The sequence below is a fragment of the Dicentrarchus labrax genome, unplaced genomic scaffold (genome assembly GCF_905237075.1).
Source record: "Dicentrarchus labrax unplaced genomic scaffold, dlabrax2021, whole genome shotgun sequence".
In the NCBI taxonomy this organism is placed as follows: Eukaryota; Metazoa; Chordata; class Actinopteri; family Moronidae; genus Dicentrarchus; species Dicentrarchus labrax.
The window spans coordinates 17,258,112-17,280,843 of record NW_026136724.1 but is presented as its reverse complement, the minus strand read 5'-3'; the positions used below and the strand labels follow the sequence as shown (position 1 = coordinate 17,280,843).

Sequence of the window (22,732 nt, the reverse complement as noted above, 5' to 3'; positions counted from 1 at the left end):
GACATCAAAGCAATGGTGAAAAAAAACAACAAGTCAGACTGCCTTGAAAAAAAAAAACCCCCACTTCTTTTGATTTGGATTCAATTTCTACACTCTTTGTGAAATGAAAGTCACTTTTGAGAAATGCCTGTCATAATTTTTTACCCCGAGACGCGAGGCACTTGTCAAAAAAGTACATGAATAAGAGCTGAAGTGAAACACAGAGGGCCAGACAGAGGGCGACGGGGTCAACGTCTCACCTCGCTGACCAGACGAGAAGTCTCCTATCGTCTGCTGCCGGGTCAAGGCCGGTGCCCTCTCTAAGTCCCCATCAATGGCTCTGTCTGGCAGGCAGATAGGGATACAACACCAAATGCATACACACCGAACGGCGCATAGACTAATCTAATCCATCAATCCCCTGAATGAGGACAGAATCAATCAGGAGGGACCTTCGGATCACTCCAAACTAAATCACCATCGGCTGTCAGGTGATAAGCTGCAGAGGGCCTGCTCTCCGTGTTTGTTACAATGGAGACCTGTTGAAACAAAAAAAAAAAAAAAAAAGGGATGTGAACAGCTGGTAAAATCTGCTCGCCCTATAGGCTTGCTGGTGTTTCTTCCTCTTCTCTCAATACTCAGCAGCGAGTTATTATTCTTTGCATCCATTTGCAGGAACAACCCTTTAAGCCTGTCCATCAATACCAGTCCATTTGCAAGGGGCTATTGACATTGTCTGACCAGTGCGCAACACTCTCATCATGCCTCATAATGCAACGCTCTGAGGTCATAGAGAGTTAGCCAGCAAACGGGCAAGTTAGCGAGCTCTTTCCCTCGCTAATTGATGTACTTCAGCCGCTGGGCCTTTGAACTGAATCCCTGCGTCGTCTACCAGAGAGAAGGCAGATGCCATCAGCGTTGCCTCCCCTTTCGCCTTTGAAACCCAAGCCCCCCGTCTAACCCGCAGCTCAGGGCACGAGTGAGAGGAGCCGTCTGTTAGCTTAGCTCGAGAGACAGTTACTCCCCGCTTTGTTTGACCACCGTTGAGTCTAGCCTGTGAGTTTGAGGGAGCCAGGCCAAAAAGATTAGCTGTGTTTTCAGTGGGAGATGCTATCATTCTCGCGGTGGTGACTGTGTTAGAGCTCGGTTGGCCCAGGGAGGGAATTTAGTCTCGCCTGGCACTCTTCCAGGCCTGTGCAGGAAGGCTCTGTGGAACTCTATGTCTAAGCGTTAAAGCATATAGGCCTGGAGTTTTATTGCTCGATATAATGAAAATAACACAATAGCAACCACATTTACATTTGTTTTAAACGTATCGTGTGGCACTTCAAATACAGCAATTGTAACAGCTTTTTTGGAGCGTGGTCTAGTAGAATTTAGTGTGATTTACACGCTTAAAAAAATTCACTTTATGCATGACCCTCAGACAACCCACCTAATTCCAAGTGGCTTTTAAGCTGTGACAGAAATAGTCCTTTTCAGCCAAAACCCAAAATGTATTCTCAGCCAGCTGCTTAACTGATCACTCTTCTATGTGACAAGGTCATGGAAATGTCCACTTCAATGTTATTGTCGTATAATCCATTTTCTGCTCATAGTATTTAAAAAAATAAGACTGAGAAAAAATAGGTAGTTAGCTTGAGTGGTAATATTGAGTGTGAACAGAAATAGAAGCACAAGTTTTAGACATCTCATTACTGGCCATACTGATTGCAAAGTAATCTCCGGAAAGTAGATGGATTTTGCAAGAGGAAGGGAGCCTTCTTGCAAGAGAAGATTATGTCTGCTAATAATTGCATGTACTGGTATGACATCTGAAGTTATTTCTGGCTGGTAATGAAACTGGCTAATAAGCAGTGTAACAGGAGAAGAGGAATTTCTGCTCATTGTAGCCACCTGTTGTCGTCTTTGTTTTGGTCTTCCATGGCACATGGCTGCTAGTCGATGATACCTTTATTTTTGTAATTATCTGCACCAAATTGCTCCTCTCCAATTTATGACGGACTTTTTTTCTATTCATCCAAAAGTATTTCAACACATTGCACACAGTCTAATCCTAAACTATGTTTTAAAATGAATCTGGTTCATTTGCTGTGCATTCGCTGCCTCAGTGACAAGCTAACATTACCGCAAGACAGTTCAGTTTCACAAAGTTAGAAAACCTTTATCCCGATTTATTTTCATTTACGTTGTGGAACCCAAAATGATCTTCATGTTACTTCACAGAAATTTTATTTCATCATGCATTCAGCAGTTTTCTCAAGCAAAGAGTACAACAGTCGCCTATGCTCATAGAAGGGACAGCTTGTTTTAATTAAACACTGGGAAATTTGAACTCAAGCAGATCATAGCTATTACCAAAATAACTAGCAATCTTGGGAACAACACCAGTAACCAGTTTAATGGACCAGAGCTAGCTAATATGTCATACAGTCTTAAAAAGAAACTAGTGAAAGAAAGAAACTCCACTACTTTGAGGCATGGAGTGATGCAGATTGTCTGTGTCACACACACCACACCCACACACACACACACACACACACACACACACACACAGCCATTTGTGTAGTTCCTCAGAATGAATCATGAAAATGTTTTGAGAATGATCAAATATGCAGACATGGGTATAGTAAAGTAAAACTCTTTTTGGATTATTCATACAAATGTATAAAATGTTTATTTGTTACTCTACTGACAAAAAAACGTTATAACAACTATAAAGAGACTGCAGAAATGATCCATCCATCTTATCTTTTCTCTTTTGGATCAATTTTTGATGAAAATCTGATGTAACATTTGTCATAAGTGTCCCAAATAATTTCTCAATATTGAGATATGAGCACTCATTTCCACTCATCCACTAGCCTCTTTGCAGCCAGAGTCAGTGGACTGGAGACCCTGAAGGTTAAAGGATCATGATCCCAGGTGAGGCATTGTCATCGGGCCCATGACCAGGGTACTTAACCCTTGATAGGCTAATTCATATCCCAGGTGTGGGGCTGGGTTATATACGGTGTGTCCGTCACGGTTATCATAGTTTCCTGTAGAACAGCCCAATGGGTGTGCAGCCTTGTCTGAGGCAGGAGGTCCAGTTAAGCCAGGGGGAAGTGTGTGTGTGTGTGTGTGTGTGTGTGTGTGTGTGTTGGGGGGTGGAGTGAGAGGTGTGTGACGGGGGGCGGAGAGAGAAGAGGTCCTACAGTTCATGTTCATTATCAGTTCTGTTTGTGACCCCCATGTCAGTAGTGGTCCTAACTGGATCCCCCTTCTAACACTCGCCGGGAGAATAATCACATGGACACGACTTGTGTGAGACAACATGATACTGCAGGCATGGAGTTTGGGGTTTTTGAAACTGTCTGGAAATTTGAGAAGAGTGAGAGAGAGAGAGAGAGAGAGAGAGAGAGAGAGAGAGAGAGAGAGAGAGAGAGAGAGAAATAAAGTTAGCATTCAAGCAAAGTAGCATCGGATAATCTAATCATAAAGTCCCAGCACCAGTTTATGAAAACAGCCGAGCTGCGAGATATTTATATCATTTGGTCAATGTGAATAATTCACCAGTGTGATTAATTCACACATACTCCGCCATGTTGGAGGAAATGAATGCTGAATATCTCCTTGATATCATTTTTTAAGACATAGATGCTAAATTATTTTTTTTTTTAGCTTGATCTTTGCCTTTTCCATTTTTAATACAGAATGTGAAGTTTTTTTATTAACAAAATAAAGGAAATAAAAAAAGAAGGAAGAAAGGAGAAATGTCAATTCCAATCATTTCACCAAAATAAATGTTATTATTTTTATATTATTAAGAAACTACTGAAATCTGTACCTTCTTTAAAAAAGGATAATATCAGTGCAGTTAGAATAAATCTGCAGTACACTGTTATATGTTATTATCTCTTTCTCACTTCTCCTCCAGCTCCTGATAACTTATTCACCTATGAAAAACAAGTCTGAATCTGTGAGTGCCAGTCGAGGAGATTCTGACCGTCCCTGCTGGGCTCCCGTCCTAAAGTTTGGAATATTAAGGTGCTGTCAAAGTGCAGAAAGCCTTTTTTTTTTAACTTATCTTCCTCATGAATTTCATGCACCTGGAAGCAGGTCATGTGGGAGAAGTAGAAGGATAGGTTTTAGAGGAGCTGGTTGTCAGATTTTCTTACTGTTGCAAAGAGCCAGGCTAACTGTTTCCCCCAGTTTCCAGGCTTTGTGCTAAGCTAAGCTAAGTTAACTGTCTCCTGGCTGTATCTTCATATTTAATGACAGATATGAGCGGTATTAAACTTTTTATAACTAAGACAGCCATACTGAAAGCCAATAAGTTTATTTCCAGAAATACAAGAAGGCTGATTTGAGGCTTTTAGGGTAAATAAATTGCTGTAATATGATCTTTTTACATAGTATAAAGAAGCCATATGTCATACTAAACTTTTAAATAGAGATTATTGTGTCAGCTCGCACATATACACTCAGATTTCCTCGTAGGTTTTCGCTATTTAGATACAGGGCCTAGAGTTCAGATTGCAGAGCTGTTGACTCTGAGCCTCTTTGGATTCTAGACAGATTTACACTTCCTGCAGTCCATCCCGACTCCACCTCTTTGCCTGAGAGGCCAGATCCTCCAGTTTGAGTTTCTACCCAGGCTATCCCATGATTCTCCCTGACAGCTGAAGCGTCAACCCCTTGACACTGACGGGAATTTATGGTCCGGTTCAGGATGCACAGTAGCCCTGGGGAGAGAATACACGATCGGGGGACCGCAGGGACAAGACTCCATTCATCTCGAAAAAAAATTTCATTTCACTTCATTTCAGCTCAGTGATCCAAGCCAATTATAGTCTCAAGTCAGGCGTAATTTTAATATATATTAGATTCACAAGCCATTTGGAGCAACAGTTTAATATATTTATAATCATCGTTCATTCATCATCGTTTGTCGTCTTTCCTTTGCGTCATGACTGTTTGCTTGCATGAAAATAATAAAGTGTCAGTGGACAGGGAATGCAGCATTAGTTTTGTTTTGATTTTTGTTGTAACTGTGGGATGTAAAATCTATCTTACCTGATAAAACCTTTGCAAAAACCAACACCTCCCACTCGAGAGAACTTACTGCACCACATTCACACACACACACACACACACACACACACACACACACCCGTTCTCTCTTCTATATTGTACATATCATTTCTGCTGCATGACAAGCTCACAAACAGAAAACCAATATTAAAAGCTATATTGTTTTCCACAAGTGACTGCCCCCGTGAAAACCTCGCTTCCGAATAAAAAACAAAGGAAATCTGTGATGGAATACATATATCTTGAAAAGTGTGCTTACTATTTCAACACCCCTGACAAAAGAATTCAAGCATTTTACCAGAGTACATTCAGCATTTTTATAAGGTTGCTATGGACATGATTAATTATACCGTAATAATGCAGGGTCTCTGGTTTAACTGCAGAATGAGCTGCACCATGTTCTGAGAATGAAATACACTACTGCTGCATTAGCAGTGAGGAAATACCTTTTGGACATGAACATATTGTGCACATAACATTATCTGACATTTTTATGCGAAAAGGTGTCACTGGCTGGTCTTTATAATCAATTCATGTGACATAGTGCTGATTCAGCCGATAAAAGCAGTTTGTGAAAGTTTTGCTGCTGCACTGTAAAGAAACTTACATTCACACAGATATAATGGGCTGTATTGGACACCAGCATCTCACATGGTTTGGGCGACAAAAACACTTTGGTTAAGATTGTGGAAATATGGTGTTTTTTACTAATATTGGAAAAATAAACTGTTCTCTCCAATATATATAAGTATAAATATACTTAGAGGTCCAGTGTGTAACATTTATGAGGATCTATTTGCAGAAATGGAATATTCATAGGTATATTTTATACACCAAGTATGACACCTTCCATGGAGGCCCTAATTTTAAATGACCATATTTCTACAGTAGCCCAGAACAGACAAACCAAAGACTGGCTCTAGATAGGGCCGATTGCGTTTTGCGGTCATTTCGTGGCCATCGTAGTTTCTCCTCCACGTTTGGAAGGGAATGGTGATGCTAGGGAGTTGCAATGTGCAACTACACCGCTTGATGCAAGTAAATCCTACACTGGTCCTTACAAGTCAGGGTTGACTTTTTCAGTGTATAACCAAGATGTCGAACCTAATCTAGAGGTACAGGAAGCCATTTTAGTTGCCCAAACATAACCATAAAAATGTTAATGATTCCACAAGCTGATATTGTACAAAAACATTTACATGAACAGTGATTGTTCAGTACAACATTTTTGTTACTTTGCAGATATTTGCAGTTTTATACAATCATTTTTGGAGACAGTGTGGGCTACTATTGTGGATGGACTGGCTGGATGGCCCTGTTATTACCTTCAATGACAAGTCAAAATCTGTGAAAAATGCCCATATTGAGCTCACTGTTTGCACAGGTGGAACTAATGCTGTTAATTAGGGTTTTGTTCCATTGGGTTGTCTCAGGAGGCCAAGGCAGTGAGCTAGCATGCTCTCCAATGGGTAAATGGGGTTGTTAATGACATTACTTACACCAGTCTGTCTACACTGTTGGTATAGACGGCAAAATATAACTGATCATAAACAAAAATAAGCCTTGTCACGCTACATACAGTGAATGGACTACGTTAGCTATTTTTATCATATTTGTAGATTGTGTACAGTATTGCTCCTCAACTGATTATATTAGTCTTAATATAAGCAGTAATATTAATTAACTGTCATCGATGGAGCATTCTTGCCACCAAGTAATTATGATTTAGCAATAATGGGAATTTTGGAGATGCCGCTTAATTATAATCACAACCAGGATTATGAATACTTTTTCTCCCTTAGCTGCTCTTAACTATCTCTGTATATTATGATGTGACACATTACAGTCAAGTGTATGTCATTTAGGTGACTTAGAGGTAGCATGTTGACCAGTAATAGTATTTCAGACGCCCTGACAAATGACGAAAAGCACCCGTGACTCTCAGCCTTCCACAACAACGTAACAGAAGCCGGGAGTGAGGTGGGGGGAGGGACATCCATAGTGTAAAAGTAAAACCCCACTAGAACTGCAGCCATACAAAAATAGGAATCCCTCACATTCCCGCCTGTGAAGTTTCCAATTGTGGACCTTTCAAGGGTACAGCAAAAATGCCACAGGGCATATATCACCTCCTCACATGCTTTTATCTCTTTTATGAATCTGAGATGAATGAGCCACATTTCTATTTATAACATCCCATGCATGCATTTCTTAAAACTGTTTTGACTCTGCACATTCCAATCTATCTATGTCGGGGGTTTTCTACAAGTTACAATTGGCCATACCATTCCTACCGGCTATAACCGGCACAACTCGTCTGAAGAGTGTATAGGATTATGTGGCGCAGTACATGAATAATACTATACTCTCAGAGAGCATGACTGTTCAAAGCTTTTAACTTAAAGAAAACGTTGGGCACACTGCTCCAGTTGATTCTTTTTTTAATACTTTGGTACCTCTTTCTAATAAGGTATACATAAGTTGTAACAAATATTTCAATAAAGATAATAAATAATGTATCAATGCATTATAGAGAAGTAATAAACTATTCATATGGACAAATTTTATGTTGCCAGATTGTGAGAAATTAATTTGCCTGGTGTAATCCAGCATAACATGCTTTAATTCATTAGGGAGGCCACTCCAATCAGCACTTTAATCATTTAAACCTGCATTAACCTGCATTTTCAGGTCTACTTGGGTGCAGTTAACACAATCTGTAAACACAACACTGACATATCACCACCTTTTAATTTGATATGGTGAGCTTGTTAGCAAACAGTTGCTTATTTACACATTCAGCAGATACGGAACAACATTAGTATCCATTTGGAGTCGTGTTCGTGTCTACCGGATGAATGTAAATCTAGCATCCTCCTCTCCACCAACTCCTGAGGGAAATATCTGGCTCTTTTAGCTGCTAAATGCTCCCCATTTTGTCTGTCTGCCGTTTGATGCTGAGCAGGTAGAGCTTTTTCCACTGAAAACAGCTGCCTGCTGTGTCCAAAAACAATGCCGATGAGAGTGCTGAACCAAAACGATAAAGTTGTGGCCGTAAAACCAAAACAACAAACTCAAAGAGGCTAAAACACTCTGTAGAGCCGAGGGGAAACTGTAGAGTCAGGTAATAATTTTCTATGGACTCATCACCACAAGTGACCTCTTCCACATACATGTTGTCATGTAAACCATTGTTAATATGGAAATACTAATTATAGCCACATTCTAACAAGGCACAGTGTTTATAGGTTGAAAATAATGCTTCATTAGTTACTAACAAATAATTCCTGAAATTAGCTAAAGGGCATTTGGACCAAAATGCATTTATTAACAATTTACTGACGATTGTAATTGCAGACGTACCTTATTAAAAAGCTAGAAACCTATGACTTTTTTAAATAAATGACCGTCTTTTTTTGTAACAGCAGACCTTGTGACCTTTTAAATATAAATCAGGTTATACTGCACTGTAGTACACATCAGACACAATATAGCAAGAAAAAACTAAAGTTGAATGAAAGCATTAACAAAGCCAATAATTACAATGTATAAATCTTTTGTAAAGTGTTTCCTATATAAAAGCGGCACCAATAACTCCATATCCATTAACATTCAGTTTCGCCCTGTGTGGAGTGTGGAGCAACAGCATTATGTCTTTCACTTTGTCAGTGGCAGCACTGGGAAATATCACTGTGTTGCCATTTTGTCCGGATGCAGATATTTAAAGCACCTGTCATGAAACCTGAGGTGACATTTCAATAGCTTCTGGAGGCCTAAATGTACATGCATTTCCTACACAAAGTCAGTAGGTTGTAAAGAGCCATTGAAAAAAAAAAAGATGCTTGATGCAGTGTGACAGCCAAAGTGTTGGATAGAGTTTCACATTCTATATATAAGCCTGGTGACTTGTGTCCCTGCTGCTCTGTTTAAATGCCAGAGTCCCACTGTCAAAACAGAGAGAGGGGCGCAACAATATGATGGACCTTTTTGAGACCAATCCTTATCTTTTCAATGATTTGCGCTATTTGGAAGAAGGGGATCATGGACCACTACAACACCTGGACATGGCGGGGGTGTCTCCTCTATACAACGGCAATGACAGCCCGCTGTCCCCGGGCCAGGATAATGTTCCGTCCGAGACAGGGGGGGAGAGCAGCGGGGAGGAACACGTCCTTGCGCCTCCGGGTCTGCGGGCGCACTGCGACGGACAGTGCCTCATGTGGGCCTGCAAGATCTGCAAGAGAAAGTCAGCGCCCACGGACAGACGCAAGGCGGCCACGCTCAGGGAGAGGAGGAGGCTCAAGAAGATCAACGAGGCCTTCGACGTGCTGAAGAGGAAGACCGTGGCCAACCCAAACCAGAGGCTACCCAAGGTGGAGATTTTACGCAGCGCGATCAGCTACATTGAGCGGTTGCAGGACCTGCTGCAGACGCTGGACGAGCAGGAGAAAACGCAAAACGGATCATCCCACAGCTTCAAAGAACACAGTGTAAGATATCAGTGGATTCCACCCCTCAGAATAATACATCCTCACAGTATTCCCATGATATTCCTTAGTAGTCTGTCATCCTGTCTTACTCAGATTACTTTATAATGTGTTTTTATTCCCTGTTTTTTCAGTAATGTCCCTATAATATTCCTGCATGGACTTCATGACATTATGATGTGTTTACTGCATGTTTATATCTCATTGCCACTATGATATTTTTATTCCACAGTGTGATATTCAGTAAGGATGTCACTGAGCCACTTATATATTTTTCTGTTAAGATATATGATCTTCCAATAATGTGAATAAAAACCTACAAGCATTTTTCAGTGTGGCAGTTGTAACTTTGATTAAAAAATATATATTTGTTTATGCATGTGGCTTAATATTAACTGACAACTGAAACACAGGTCTTGATAACCTGTGATGTGTGTTTCTACAGGTGACCAGTCAACCATACCACTGGAAAAAGTCCTCGGAGACCTGGCCGACCTCTGCTGACCATTCCACTGCAGCAATGATGAACCAGAGAGAAGGTAGGCCTAACTGTCAAACTTAACTTACAATCAGCAGTTAAATTAATAAATATAATAAAACCAACAGTCAAGTGGTGAAAGTCTAAGTGTGAGTTTCTTTTGTTTTCAGGAACCAGTGAGTCTTCCGCGTCCTCCAGCCTCCTGCGTCTGTCATCCATCGTGAACAGCATCACCAACGACGAGAAAGTCAACTTCAGCGAGGAAGTCTCCGAAAACTGAAACATCAGTGAAGACCTTGACAAGACAACAACTTTAAAATTTTAAAATTTCTGTTGTTTATCTCTAAATTATTTCCACTCCACCAGTCAGCCATTCTGGCTTCTGTTTGTTTATGTAGCCTTCATTTGTACTGCAGGAGCAACAAATTTGTACATATTTTATAATAACGTGATGTTTAGATTTATTTATTTTATATTGAGAAGCACACAAACTCTTTAAGAAAGCTGATGTTGTATTTAAATATTTGTACATAACTGACCAAGGAAATAAATTGCTACTTTTGCAAAACTCTAAACCTCTGTATTCGTCTTTCTTCAAGGGCATGCTGGGAAAAGTACGTGCATCTATGACAGACGCAATGCAAGCTTCAGACTTAATTCAGTATCTATAAGTTGTCAAAACCTTTTCTGCAAATAAGACAGACAGAGTTTTGGGTCACGCTGCCCCCCAAGAACAGAAAAAACACCACTACCAGTTCAAGATCTACCAGTTCCCCCAGCATTCACGGCTATTAGAAGTCCATAAAATCTGTTTAGCCTGCCCTGGAACGGTTTGCTGCCAGGCTGCTTCTCTTTGTTCCAACTGGCCTCCAGCAGGACTGATCCCACAACAGTAACTCGAGTCCTCCTCCAAACACAGCGTGCCTCTCCTCTCCTCTCCTCTCCTCTCCTCTCCTCTGCTCTCCTCTCCTCTCCTATCATATGCTGGGGACATGGAAACTTGGGCAGCAGGCTTGAGTGCAAAACCTACTGGGATAATGAGGTGAAATTAGGTCTCAATTCATCAACCCTCGCTTTGTCATCACATGGCAAAGCGTTTACGTGCGAGCTATTAAAAATGTGTGTGACGTGATGCTAACGGCATGGAAATCCATTGAGTCTTGTTTGTCGTGTATTGACATGAGAGGGGGGGCGTTTGTTGATGATGTTAGGGTGTGCTGGTCTCCCTCAGATCTCTGCGGACGACACAAAGCCCCAGTTGACCTTTGGGACTCTGCCTCATCTCTCAGGCCTGCACACACACACACACACACACACACACACACACACACACACACACACACACACACACACACACACACACACGTAAAGTGTCACACATGTAAGGTTTATCAGAAGCTAGAGACCTCAATATGTCATCCAGCATTTCACAGTAAAATGAAATACATGAATGTAGCTTCAGCAATGTTGGAAATTAAAGTACATATACTAAAGTACTGCGCTTAAGAACACATTTGGAGCTGCTTTAGATACTGTTTTAAAGTAGTAAAAGTAAGTTTGTTTTAACCTTTATTACCTTTATTGTCCTGCAGAATCTTTTCAGACTCAGTAGAAAGAACCAGAGGAGTTCAAACCATACTTATGTTTGAAGGTCGTCCCCCTTTCTCCACTTTTTGTGTCTAAAAAAGTGTGTTGAGTGACCAGTTAAAGATGCTCCATAGAACAATTTGGAGGGTCTTTTGTTCTCACAGTTATGAAACATTCACATGCGATACTTACTTGTTTTTTTAACGTAATCTATAATGTACCATAACTAGTGTTTTTACAATTGTTCATCTTTGAGGTTTAATTTAATGTTTATTTGCTGCTTCATTGGTCCCTGTTTTCAAGAGCATCAAATATGGTCTTAACTCATCGATTGTGTTAAATTAGTTTTTTTTATTTATTTAGTGGCTTGGTAGGCAACACTACTGTGTTCCCCTTGGAATATGTGTTCATTTGTGTATTAGAGTAGTGTTTCTACAGTTATTATTCCAGTACATTCCTTCACCTTAAATATATTATTAAACAGTATGCTGCTGATAATAATCCAAAAATATAAACTACATGATGCAAAACTACTTTCATTATTACCATGTTTTTACTGAAAATACAAAAAAATGAATGCAGGACATACCCGTAATGTAGTACTTTTTTGTTTTTGTTTTACATATTTGTAATGGTATGTTTGTTTCAGTAAAGAATATGAATACTTGTTCCACCACTGAGCTGAATTAAAAACTGAAGAACATACAGTAATCCAGGGCTCTTATGGCTCTTTTCAACAGAACCATTCATATCTTTTACCAAATATCCTGTTTTCTGTAGGAACCAGACAGAAACATGATATCCCCAAACAGTAATGTGATTTTAATGGGTTCTTGCTCACTCACTCAGTTGTGTTACTTCACTACATTTTACAGCTCCATGGGTATCTGCTAATTTAATGTCTGTTTGGTAATGACTTCATTTAACCAAAAAAATCAACAATAACAATTTGTGTAAGAGAAAGAGTTGTTTGGTTTAATGTGTGCACTTACTACTGTCAAAAAATGTTACTTTTTAGATGAAATACTCTATATAAACCTGCATTTTGTGCTATTAGAAGTGTTTGCTGTAAAGCTATCCAGCTGTGTTTGGAACCTTACTGTCTTATTTTAAGCATGCACTCTCCACAAAGAAGCAGAACCGTCTCGGAGCCCCGACTCTCTCTTGTCTAACTTTACAGGGATTTCGGTGTTACTGATGACACCATATAATTCTCATTTGGCTGTGAAGGCAGTGTTTTAAAAGTCAAAGCTGATGAAAGGCGAGCTGGTATAGGAAGAGGGTGGGTGGGGGGGGATAAGCCTGGAGCCTGAGTGCTCTGATTTATCCAGACTTTCCTTGAATATCCTGCTAGGAAAAGGATTCACCGCAGCAGGACTGGCAGTGCACCTCTTTCTGCTCACTGCCAAACAAATGGCGTTGCCACTCAAAATGTTTTTTTGTTTCATTAATTCTTGTGGGGACTGTAAAATGGACTTGGGCTTTATGTGGGGGGGAAATAGCCTTTAACAAAAAGCCACTGAGTTTTGCAAAAGAATGCACCTTTATTTTTGTACCTCACAAAACTGATTTCCCTTCATCAAATTTCACTAACAGTATTTTGGCTGTTAAAGTATACTTAAATATGAAAGAAGAATTAAATATGGGCTTTAAAGAGATATCTATTTTACAGGAATGTAAGTGATGAATTGCCTCTCTGTCAGGGTTCTTGTGTTGCACCAAACAAGCAGCATATTAAGTCAAAGCATGACGCACTTTAGAAGAAATAAGGGTTTCAGACGTGAGGAAGATGGACATAAAAGATCACCTCCTGCCCTTCACTTAACTCTGTCTCTGACCCTTGAGAACAACAAAAAAGCAAACTCAAGAGAGTTCCCAAGAGACCAGCCGAGCGCACAGATCACAGAGCACGGCCTGCGCGCAAGGTCTGCGCCAATATAAGCTCCAGTGTGCTCCCAATAACACCATGTGCTGCGCCAATCTAGCTCCAGCCTCAATTAGCTATCGGTTGATACAAGGTTTTCTCATTGTCCCTCGTTGTTCTCAGCTTTACCAGCCTTTGATCTTCTCAGCAGCTACAAGCGCAGGCGAGCCGATGTCTTCTTCAGCTGTGCCTAATCCAAACTCCGACGGCAATTCAGAGGCAGCAGGTACTGGTGTTTTCTTAGGTGCGCGCAGTTCCCAGAGAAGGGGGCTCGCCAAACGTTTTGACACATTGTGAGAAATATCCGCATTGTATCCTTGTAAGCTGTCAACAGCATCATTACCTAAACTCGTCAGGGTCGAACTGCAAAAGCCTCTTTCGGTCTGACAATCTCTTCTGGAGGAGAACAATTCTGCAAATGGAGAGACAATTCAACTTCATATCAGCGTCTTTATTTTCTCGGCACAGATGTCAACAGCTTGTAAAATCACAGCATAAAGCAGACTCTTTCTACTCATATAAAATAAGTAAATTACATTTGATAAAAGTCTGATTGTCTAATGCACTTTAAGAAAAATAAAATATCCAATGAATTTATCTTCCCTGTTTCGTCCTCTTATAAAAAGAACAAATAGAAGTCATGCTGTGATTTCTGCCCTACAAACAACTTTGAATTCCTCATTGCTTAAAGCCCCTCATACCCTCAGTCCTTGAATAAAAACTACTGCACCATCTGTTGTGTGCTGGATTGAAGTACTTGACTTGTGTCAATAACTTTTAATGGTTAAAATTTGGTCCTTGGAGGCAAAATGGTGCAGGGAATTGGGCGCAGTGGTGTCAATTGTGTAATTACTGTTTTAATGAGCTTTGGCAAACAGAGATCACCTCATTCGCAGCACCTTCAGTGATGAGCCCAGGGTGTTTAGAGTGGGCTTACCACTGTAATGTGAATTCACAGGGCTTGAAATGTTACACCTCCCTTTGCAGCTGGGCTGCATCTGCAACGCTGTTGTCTCCACCGTAAAAATTGGCCTGCATACTCCTACGAGTGGTCACCCTCTTTTTCTGCAGTTTGCCTAAACAAAACACGCTCCCGTTAATATTTATGTCTTCATAGCTAAGTGTCACTTTCATTGTCAGCTATGACATGATGCCTGCAGGCCGGTTGCAGATAAATCAAGCGAAATGAAGCACTTATGGCGCTTTGAAAACAGGTCATGTGGTGGTTAAATCTGCAAATGTTCACCCACAATCCTGAAACATTCCCAAGTATTGTATTCATCATGGCCTTGCAGGAGAAGGGCCCTTGGAAGGAGAGAGTGGTGATGAGTAGGAAAACACCAGTAAGTTGCAGATGTGGGAAACTCTGCAGGGTACTGGGGGGTGAGAGGCAGCGGGTTGGGATGGGGCAGGGAGGGAGCTGAGCTAACCCCAGCCTGCCTTCTGGCTGGGCCAATGGGCCATGGTAATTAGATCTGGCCAATGTGGGCCCTAGGCTCCGGCCTGGGGGCATATAAGGGGGGCCCAGGGCAACAGACCCCTCATATCACTCAGAGGTCTCCTCTCTCTCACCCCACTCCTCTACCCTCCTTACTTCCTTTGTGCCCATCTCTCCATCCATTCAGACTTCTTTCTTCAACACACTATGGACGTCTTTTCACCATCCCAGGTCTACTACGACAGAGCGTGCACTTCATCTCCAGACAGCCTGGAATTTGGCCCCGGAGAGCTCACTGGCTCCGAGGAGGATGAACACGTCAGGGTCCCCGGAGCCCCTCACCAGCCGGGACACTGCCTCCAGTGGGCCTGCAAGGCCTGCAAGCGCAAGTCCAACTTTGTGGACCGCAGACGGGCCGCCACCATGCGTGAGCGCCGGCGGCTGAAGAAGGTCAACCATGCTTTTGAGGCTTTGAGGCGCTGCACCTCGGCCAACCCCAGCCAACGTCTGCCCAAGGTGGAGATCCTGCGCAACGCCATCCAGTACATCGAGAGCCTGCAGGACTTGCTACATGAGCAGGTGGAAAACTACTACGGCCTGCCTGGAGAGAGCAGCTCGGAGCCTGGGAGCCCACTGTCCAGCTGCTCTGATGGCATGGTAAGAACTCTGATCCACATGTTCTGCCTCTTCATGCCAACATCTGGTTGTGTGGAGTCTTGCAGGCCTTTGCTGCAGCTCTAAAACTGATACAATGTCAGGCAGAGAAATAACTACAACTGCATACAAGACAGAAACTTCACTTGAAAAGGCCTTTAATGTTGACCAAAGTATCTCCAGAGTCTTGCGTTTAATCCAATGCACCATTGCCATTTCTCATTACTGTGTAGAGGATTTCATTTCCAAATAGAGACAGGATTTCCAATTTAGAAACCTATTAATCAAATCAACTTTTCTTGCCCCAAGACCTCAATTACCATGGTTCCCCATGCATGTCATACTCTCCTGAATTCTTTAATACAAACATCTATTCAGTAGTTTTACACGTATCTCTCTCCTCTGTTATTAGTAGTCAGGATTAATTAATTGTTCTCGACAACAGTCTGAAAGTGAGACAGTGTATCAGCTAATACAAAAGAACTTATAATGCTGGATGGAGTAATGGCTTTCCCACCACCGGACACTTTATAGCCCTAATAAACCGAACTAAATCCACCTTACTGAAGTCTGGCAGGAAAAACTGGGCGCTTTTCTGCATTCCATCCTGACTGCATGTTCTGCAACGCTGCCAGGATTTTCTGCAGATTTACTTGGAGAAAGTGTCATCTTGCACAAACTGGTGTTGCTTCCACTGATACAATCGATTCGCCACGCTCAGACCCGGGCAGGGGAAGGGAGTGCACACTGCCACTTTGGCTTTAAGGTGGATGTGAAATAAAGAAGCCCATAACTTTGGAATTTAGGATTTATTAGCCTGTCCAGCAAATCATGAAGGGCATTGGATGTTTTTGCCCTTTTTCTGCTTCTTCCTAGCCCATATATATTTATACAAACATAACACATCATTTCTGTTCCCTGTGCTGTTTTTGGTGGTGTTTTTTTTTTTTAAAGAATTCAAGGGTAAATTTTAGTTCTCATTTTCTTGCAGGTTGACAGCAACAGTCCAGTGTGGCAACAGCTGAATGCAAACTACAGCAACAGTTATTCATATGCGAAGAACGGTAAGACCTTTTGACAGCAACAGCAGCCTGATATGAATATGACATGCATTCGTGACAGCATAGCGCTTTAAAAATCTAATAACTGAATCACTGAATGCTGGATTATTTCAAATTTATATTGCATTCTGCCTCTGGGAGTCCTATAGTTTCAGGATTTAACTGTTATAAAATGAAAGACCTGATAAAACATTTAAATGAAAATGTTTTTTCATAAACTAAAATGCTCTGTGTCTAGACATGTCATGCATTTCTACACACATCATACAAGTTATATGTGGTATTATGTTTACTAAAGTTATCCCTGTATTTAAATCTTGACTCTGTCTTCCTCTTATCAGAGAGTTTGTGCGATAAGACAGTCGGAGCCTCCAGTCTGGAGTGCCTCTCCAGCATCGTGGACCGTCTGTCCTCGGTGGAGTCCAGCTGCGGACCGGCAGCTCTGAGAGACACGACCACCTTCTCCCCCGGCAGCTCCGACTCGCAGCCCTGCACGCCGGAGAGCCCCGGATCCAGGCCCGTCTACCACGTCCTGTGAAGGAAACTTGGCTTTGACGTGGATTTGTTGCCACAGGCGGGCAAACAGCAGCTGCATTTGCAACAAGAGATAAGAACTAGTTTTGTGCAAATCTGAAGGTGACTCAGCTGAATCTGAGGACCTGTGGCAAGCAGCTTTTATATTGTACATGAGATTGTAAATATGTAATGTAAATGCCCATTTATTCTATACATGCTATATACCCAATGAGACATATTTAATTATGACAGTTAATGTAATGTTGCATTATTCCAACATGAAGTGGTATTTAAGCGGTTTGAATTTCTTACTTTCCATGTTGTTGTGAACATTAAATCTTTCACTGTTTTGTATAAAACGTCCATTTCTTTCTGTTTCTTTGTGTTCAGATATGTCATGAATCATCTTGTTAATGCAGAAGGAAAAACTAGCTAAAATAGTGACAAAATTAACAGAGATTTGTGTTAATCACTCTTAAGACACCACATTATCAATGTCAAGTTAGACACATCAGTATGACACCAAAAACTGTTGACTAGCTCACACTATTTTACAAGATTTTTTTTTACAAGAAATGAAACAGGCCCTATTCTGCAAACACACAGAGTAACACATCATCCAACAGTTACCATCATTGTAATACTTAGGCTATTCGTTTTTTTCCCCCAAATGCATGATGTGCTTTTACTACAACAACTAAATTAATCATCCAAGATAGCAGTTTCCTGCACATTTTACCCAATAATGACTCCAATAAAAATGGTTTGATCACAATAAAAGGGCAAGTTATTTATTATGTGTCAAGACATGTCTCACGCAGGGCTCGTCCCCGACAGTCCAGACCGTCTCCAGCTAACAAGGTGTGGAGATCACATTAGAAACTGATAGAGGTCAGCTGATACCATTAACCATTTGACATTGCTGTAATCACTCATGTAGCCTACTGCATATGAGTCATTCCAGCAATGTGAAAGTGCATTTTTCTCCTTCTGAAATATGTTTTTCTGTATCATTGGAAGGATTTTTAAACAAATTAAAAATGCACATTTTGTCTTTGATCTCTTTAGATGTGCCTGGGGAGTGTGTTTAGGGGTGGGGGGCAGCTCTGTGTGTGTACCTTTCCTTCCAAATGTGAGTCATTATTAACACCCTTGATTGTACCATCAACACCAGAGTAGAGAACAAATGGCCTCTAATTGTACTTATTGTGTGACTGAGGGGGAGGGAGGTTACATGCAGTGTGTCATACTGCATCATGTGTTTCATCACGCTGTAAGTGAGCAGTATTTTTGTTGTTTATACTATATTCTACATGGCACTATACTTCCTAATCACAATATTTCTACTGAAAATCTATATTTCCCCATTATTACATTCTCTGCTCTTTGAATCATATTTCTATTCCCATTAAATCTTATGCTTTTATGTGCTCAGTCTTTGTTAAATTAGAAATAAAGAAAAAATATACTTTTCAGATATTCTCCAATATCAGTTTTTCTTTGTGCTTCTCCTCTATCACTCCGTTTTATTCTGGCTAAATATATTATATTTTGCTCTGGTCTTGAGCATTATATTCCTGATTGCTGTTTTTAGGAGAATTAGTGCCATGTTACTCAGATTTCTAGTCAGCAGTGGTGAAAAAAGTATTCAAACCCTTGAGTGAAAGTACTCCATTATGCAGGCTGCAAGCATTGTGTACTAGATTATTATTAATGATCCATCAAGCAGCCTTTTCTATGCTGTAGCTCAACAGTAGGCTATTTTCTAAAACTATGTTATATACTGTTGGGCAGTTTAATAAAAAAAATTACATAATATTTTTCTTATTTATTTCATTATCTAGTTTCTTGGGCACACCAGGCTAAAACTAATGCTGTTTAAGACATCAGCCCAGTAAAAAATCCTCCCATAATCAAGGTTACAACAGCTTTAGAGAGGTGTTGATTAAATTTTAAGGTCCTTTTTGAGGCCGTAATTTGTCTGTTGAGTTGTATTGTGTTCTTATATTTAATTACCCTAATGCTGTTGTGTGAGACTGCACTACTGTTAGCTATGAATGCCTGATAAAATGGATAAATGTAGTAGAGTAAAAAAGTACCATATTTCCCGGTATATCCCAGCAAGATACAAAAAAACAGCTCATTATGCAGAAAAATGGCCCATGTGTTTGTGTTTTACTATCATATATTTTTAATTAGAATACTATTGTCAATGCATTCACATGTAAGTAGCATTTTACTGTTGTAGCTGGTTGAGGTGGAGCCATCTTGTTTACAGTTGGGTGGCTTATTCTACATTACTGCATTATATCTTGTTTGACATGTAAAATGTTCTGTATTTGAGTTGAAGTATAAAGTAGTATATGTTGAATTACTTATGCAAAGTGCCTCAAAGTGCAGTAGCCCACTGGTCTAGCCAGCTAAAAAATGTTAATGAAGTTTCACTTGGAATTCAGTTAGCAGGTGAGATATTGCCTGCAAATGAGTCAAGTATTAAAAAAAACTTGCAATACTGATTTCATTTATTTCAAATATACATCAGTCTGTCCAGCAGCACTGTCATATTCCACCACTGGAGAGGAGCTCAGAGTGTCTCTCTGCTACAGTTCTATGAAACATTGTGGACATTCCAGCAGCGGCTTGTATTTCACTAACCTCTCCGGCTGTGTGCGACACTCCAAATGTCACTCATGTCATTTTTCCGTGGCTACACTGTGGTTGTGATTCATAAATCGCTCACTCACTGAGCCTGGAGTGTCAACACAAAACACAGTACGGGTTCACATCAGGGTTGTTGAGGTCGGGCATGAATTCAGGCGAAATGGGAGAGAGAGAGAGAGAGAGAGAAATGTTTGATCTAATTTTCATTGACATTTTTTATTTAATTTGAATCTTGACAGAGAATGAACATTACTAATAAATTGACTAATGGCTCAAAGGCAAGCACAGTCATGACTGTAGTACTCAATGAGACCACAAGAGAGAGGTGTTTCTCGTATTTCATACATCAACACTTGACCTGTCATATTCTGTGTCTGGATTTTAATGGTCAATATAAAAGAGCAGGTTTGAAACCCAGGGAACTATTTACAGTCTCTGAGTAATAACTTTGTGAATCTGGAAGGTAATTCAAACATTTTCTCATATTTGAGAGGATCTTATAATGAATGCTTAAATGGGGTCTCTTTGGAGAATTAAACCTGCCCTCTGGCAAAATGTGATGTTGTACAACTGTCTGAGCAAAGAACTGCAAAGACAGAAAATGAGCCGATATAATGTAGTTACACGTCTTATCTAATGCTTAAGCATACATTAAGTCTGAAGCGTTTTTTATTTGCTCGGCTGATATTTTGATGATAGGCTATTACCGCTTTCAGTGTTGATTCTTTGGCTTAAGGGGTTTAGAGAATCTAATCGCGATAGAGTGTAGATAAGAATGTAATTTGCTCCTGGATGCATTTAGCCAACAGGGTTAGAGTGCAGGACGGTGTCATGGAAGAGGATAGAGGTCAAGTATCAAGTATCTATTCCCAATTCCCAACAAATATATAATATTTACCACAGTAAAAGCCCTATAGTTTTATTTAACATGAAGCATTGTCCTAGTCTCAGACCAACAACCCTACTACAAAAACTTGAGGGACCTCAGTTTTGAAATTCCAGACAATACAGACACAACAGTGCTGGATAACCCCATCCCCATGTGTTCACTCAGAAGAGAGATGTGATTATCCTGTTGTGCGCTCGAAGCCTTGTTTATCCATCCAAGTGTGATGGATCGCACACAAACACCCACACGTAATGACATGTTTAAGGAAATTCTTACACAAACAACAGCACAAATAAACACACAACACACAATTTTAGACCCAAAAACCTTCTCAGTTAACACTGCATAGATGTTACGTATCTGCTGATCGTGTTAAATAATCAGTCATCTGTAAAGTGCACATTTATTTCTTCTCTTTTAAGAACCTTTTCATGACTTTTGGGGCTCTTTTCTCCTTTTTTTGGGCAAATAATTCTCGTATCTTTTCCTGAAACATAATTGTGTTTCTATGTGTATGAAGACTTGGACAAATATAAAACTACTGGTCACAAAGGAAAAGAAATAGTCAAACAAATATGCATCTATCTTCCATCTATCACTTTCCCCTTTGAAAATGGACTCCAGGATATTAACTAGTATCCCTGACTGCCTCCATCGCTGTCTGGTTACAGCAGTTGCACCGCCCTCAACCGTAAGACTTTACAGAGGGTTTTGAAAACTCCACAGCACATCACCGGGACGGAGCTGCCATCCACGGAGAACCTCTACACTCAGCGGTGCAGGAAGAAGGCCAACAGGATCATCAGAGACCCCAATCACCCCAGCCACGCCAGCTGTCTGGTAGACGGTACCGCAGCATCTGGTCCCGCACCACCAGGCGCAGGGACAGCTTCAGCCCACAGGCTAAAAGACTGTTGAACTCACAAGCTTATCACTGTGACACTTTACCTGCACAGGTTGAGTGTACCAGTGAAGTTAAGCTTTACCTGTATATCACTTTTACTTTCTGTATATATATAAACACACAAGCTGTTTAACCATTACAGTTTTATGTGCACTACCTGTCCACATCATGTTTTTACTGTCCATAACCAGTTCTCATTACACATATACATTCACTACATTACTATACAACCTTTCAACATTACAGTTTATTCATTTTATTATTACTTATTATTACCCCTGTATCACAGTATTTTCTTTTCTTTTCTTTTACATATACTGTATGTATTTTCATATTGTGTGAGTATCATTGGATGGAGCCTGAGAACTAAGAATCTCATTGCCAACAACTGCTTCACTCAGATTGTTGTGTGTGTGACCTGACCAGCTGACATGTGTTTTTTCATTTTGGATCAAACTTCATATTGAAGACATGACAACACGGTTATAAGCTGCAGCCCAAGTGATATCACCGTTAAGATGCATGAAGAATGGAAGTGTTAACACACAGTTTTCTCAGTGCTATTTCAGGGCGAGTAGGTGTAGAGAGAAGATTATAAAGTACATCAAGAAGGGGCTGAAAACAGTTTTCACACTTTTAATATATTAATAAGTGTTACTTAGAGAAGCTGATGAGAATATGAATATTGTTTAATCATCCGTGCTTTGACTCCAGTATATCAGAACCGTTGATGAACTTATTGTCATCATCATGGCGACTATACGTGATCCTGAAGGTGCTACTTTCAGGCTCTCTGTGCTCCTGATTAACAGCCGCAGACACGGGTGAGGGATTTGTCACCTGCATTAATGTCACCTGCACTCTCTGGTTTTGTCACCTCAGGCTTCGGTCATTTGCGGTACAATTGGCTATTTGGGGTGGAGAACAGCTCTAACGGGGATTTTATTGTACGACACGTTGCCGGTGAAGAAACAGCACTGCTTTGTGCTTCTACTGTCGCCGTTTGGGCTAATACCTTCCATTTACAAGAGTCTTTTTATTAGTTTCAGTGTCTGCGCTTTGTATTGAGCTAACAAAA

At 40.6% G+C, this 22,732-nt stretch overlaps 2 protein-coding genes across 2 annotated transcripts; both read left to right on the top strand.

Moving 5' to 3' along the window:
- The first annotated feature begins 8,931 nt into the window (after positions 1-8,931).
- myf6 (myogenic factor 6) lies at positions 8,932-10,595 on the top strand. The gene is made up of 3 exons (XM_051392418.1): positions 8,932-9,545; positions 9,988-10,081; positions 10,191-10,595. Exons 1-3 carry the CDS (start codon positions 9,030-9,032, stop codon positions 10,298-10,300), a joined length of 720 nt encoding a protein of 239 aa, XP_051248378.1. The 5' UTR covers positions 8,932-9,029; the 3' UTR covers positions 10,301-10,595.
- Positions 10,596-15,086: 4,491 nt separating this feature from the next.
- On the top strand, positions 15,087-17,980 carry myf5 (myogenic factor 5). The gene is made up of 3 exons (XM_051392417.1): positions 15,087-15,626; positions 16,615-16,687; positions 17,026-17,980. Exons 1-3 carry the CDS (start codon positions 15,177-15,179, stop codon positions 17,220-17,222), a joined length of 720 nt encoding a protein of 239 aa, XP_051248377.1. The 5' UTR covers positions 15,087-15,176; the 3' UTR covers positions 17,223-17,980.
- The last annotated feature ends 4,752 nt before the right edge of the window (positions 17,981-22,732 follow it).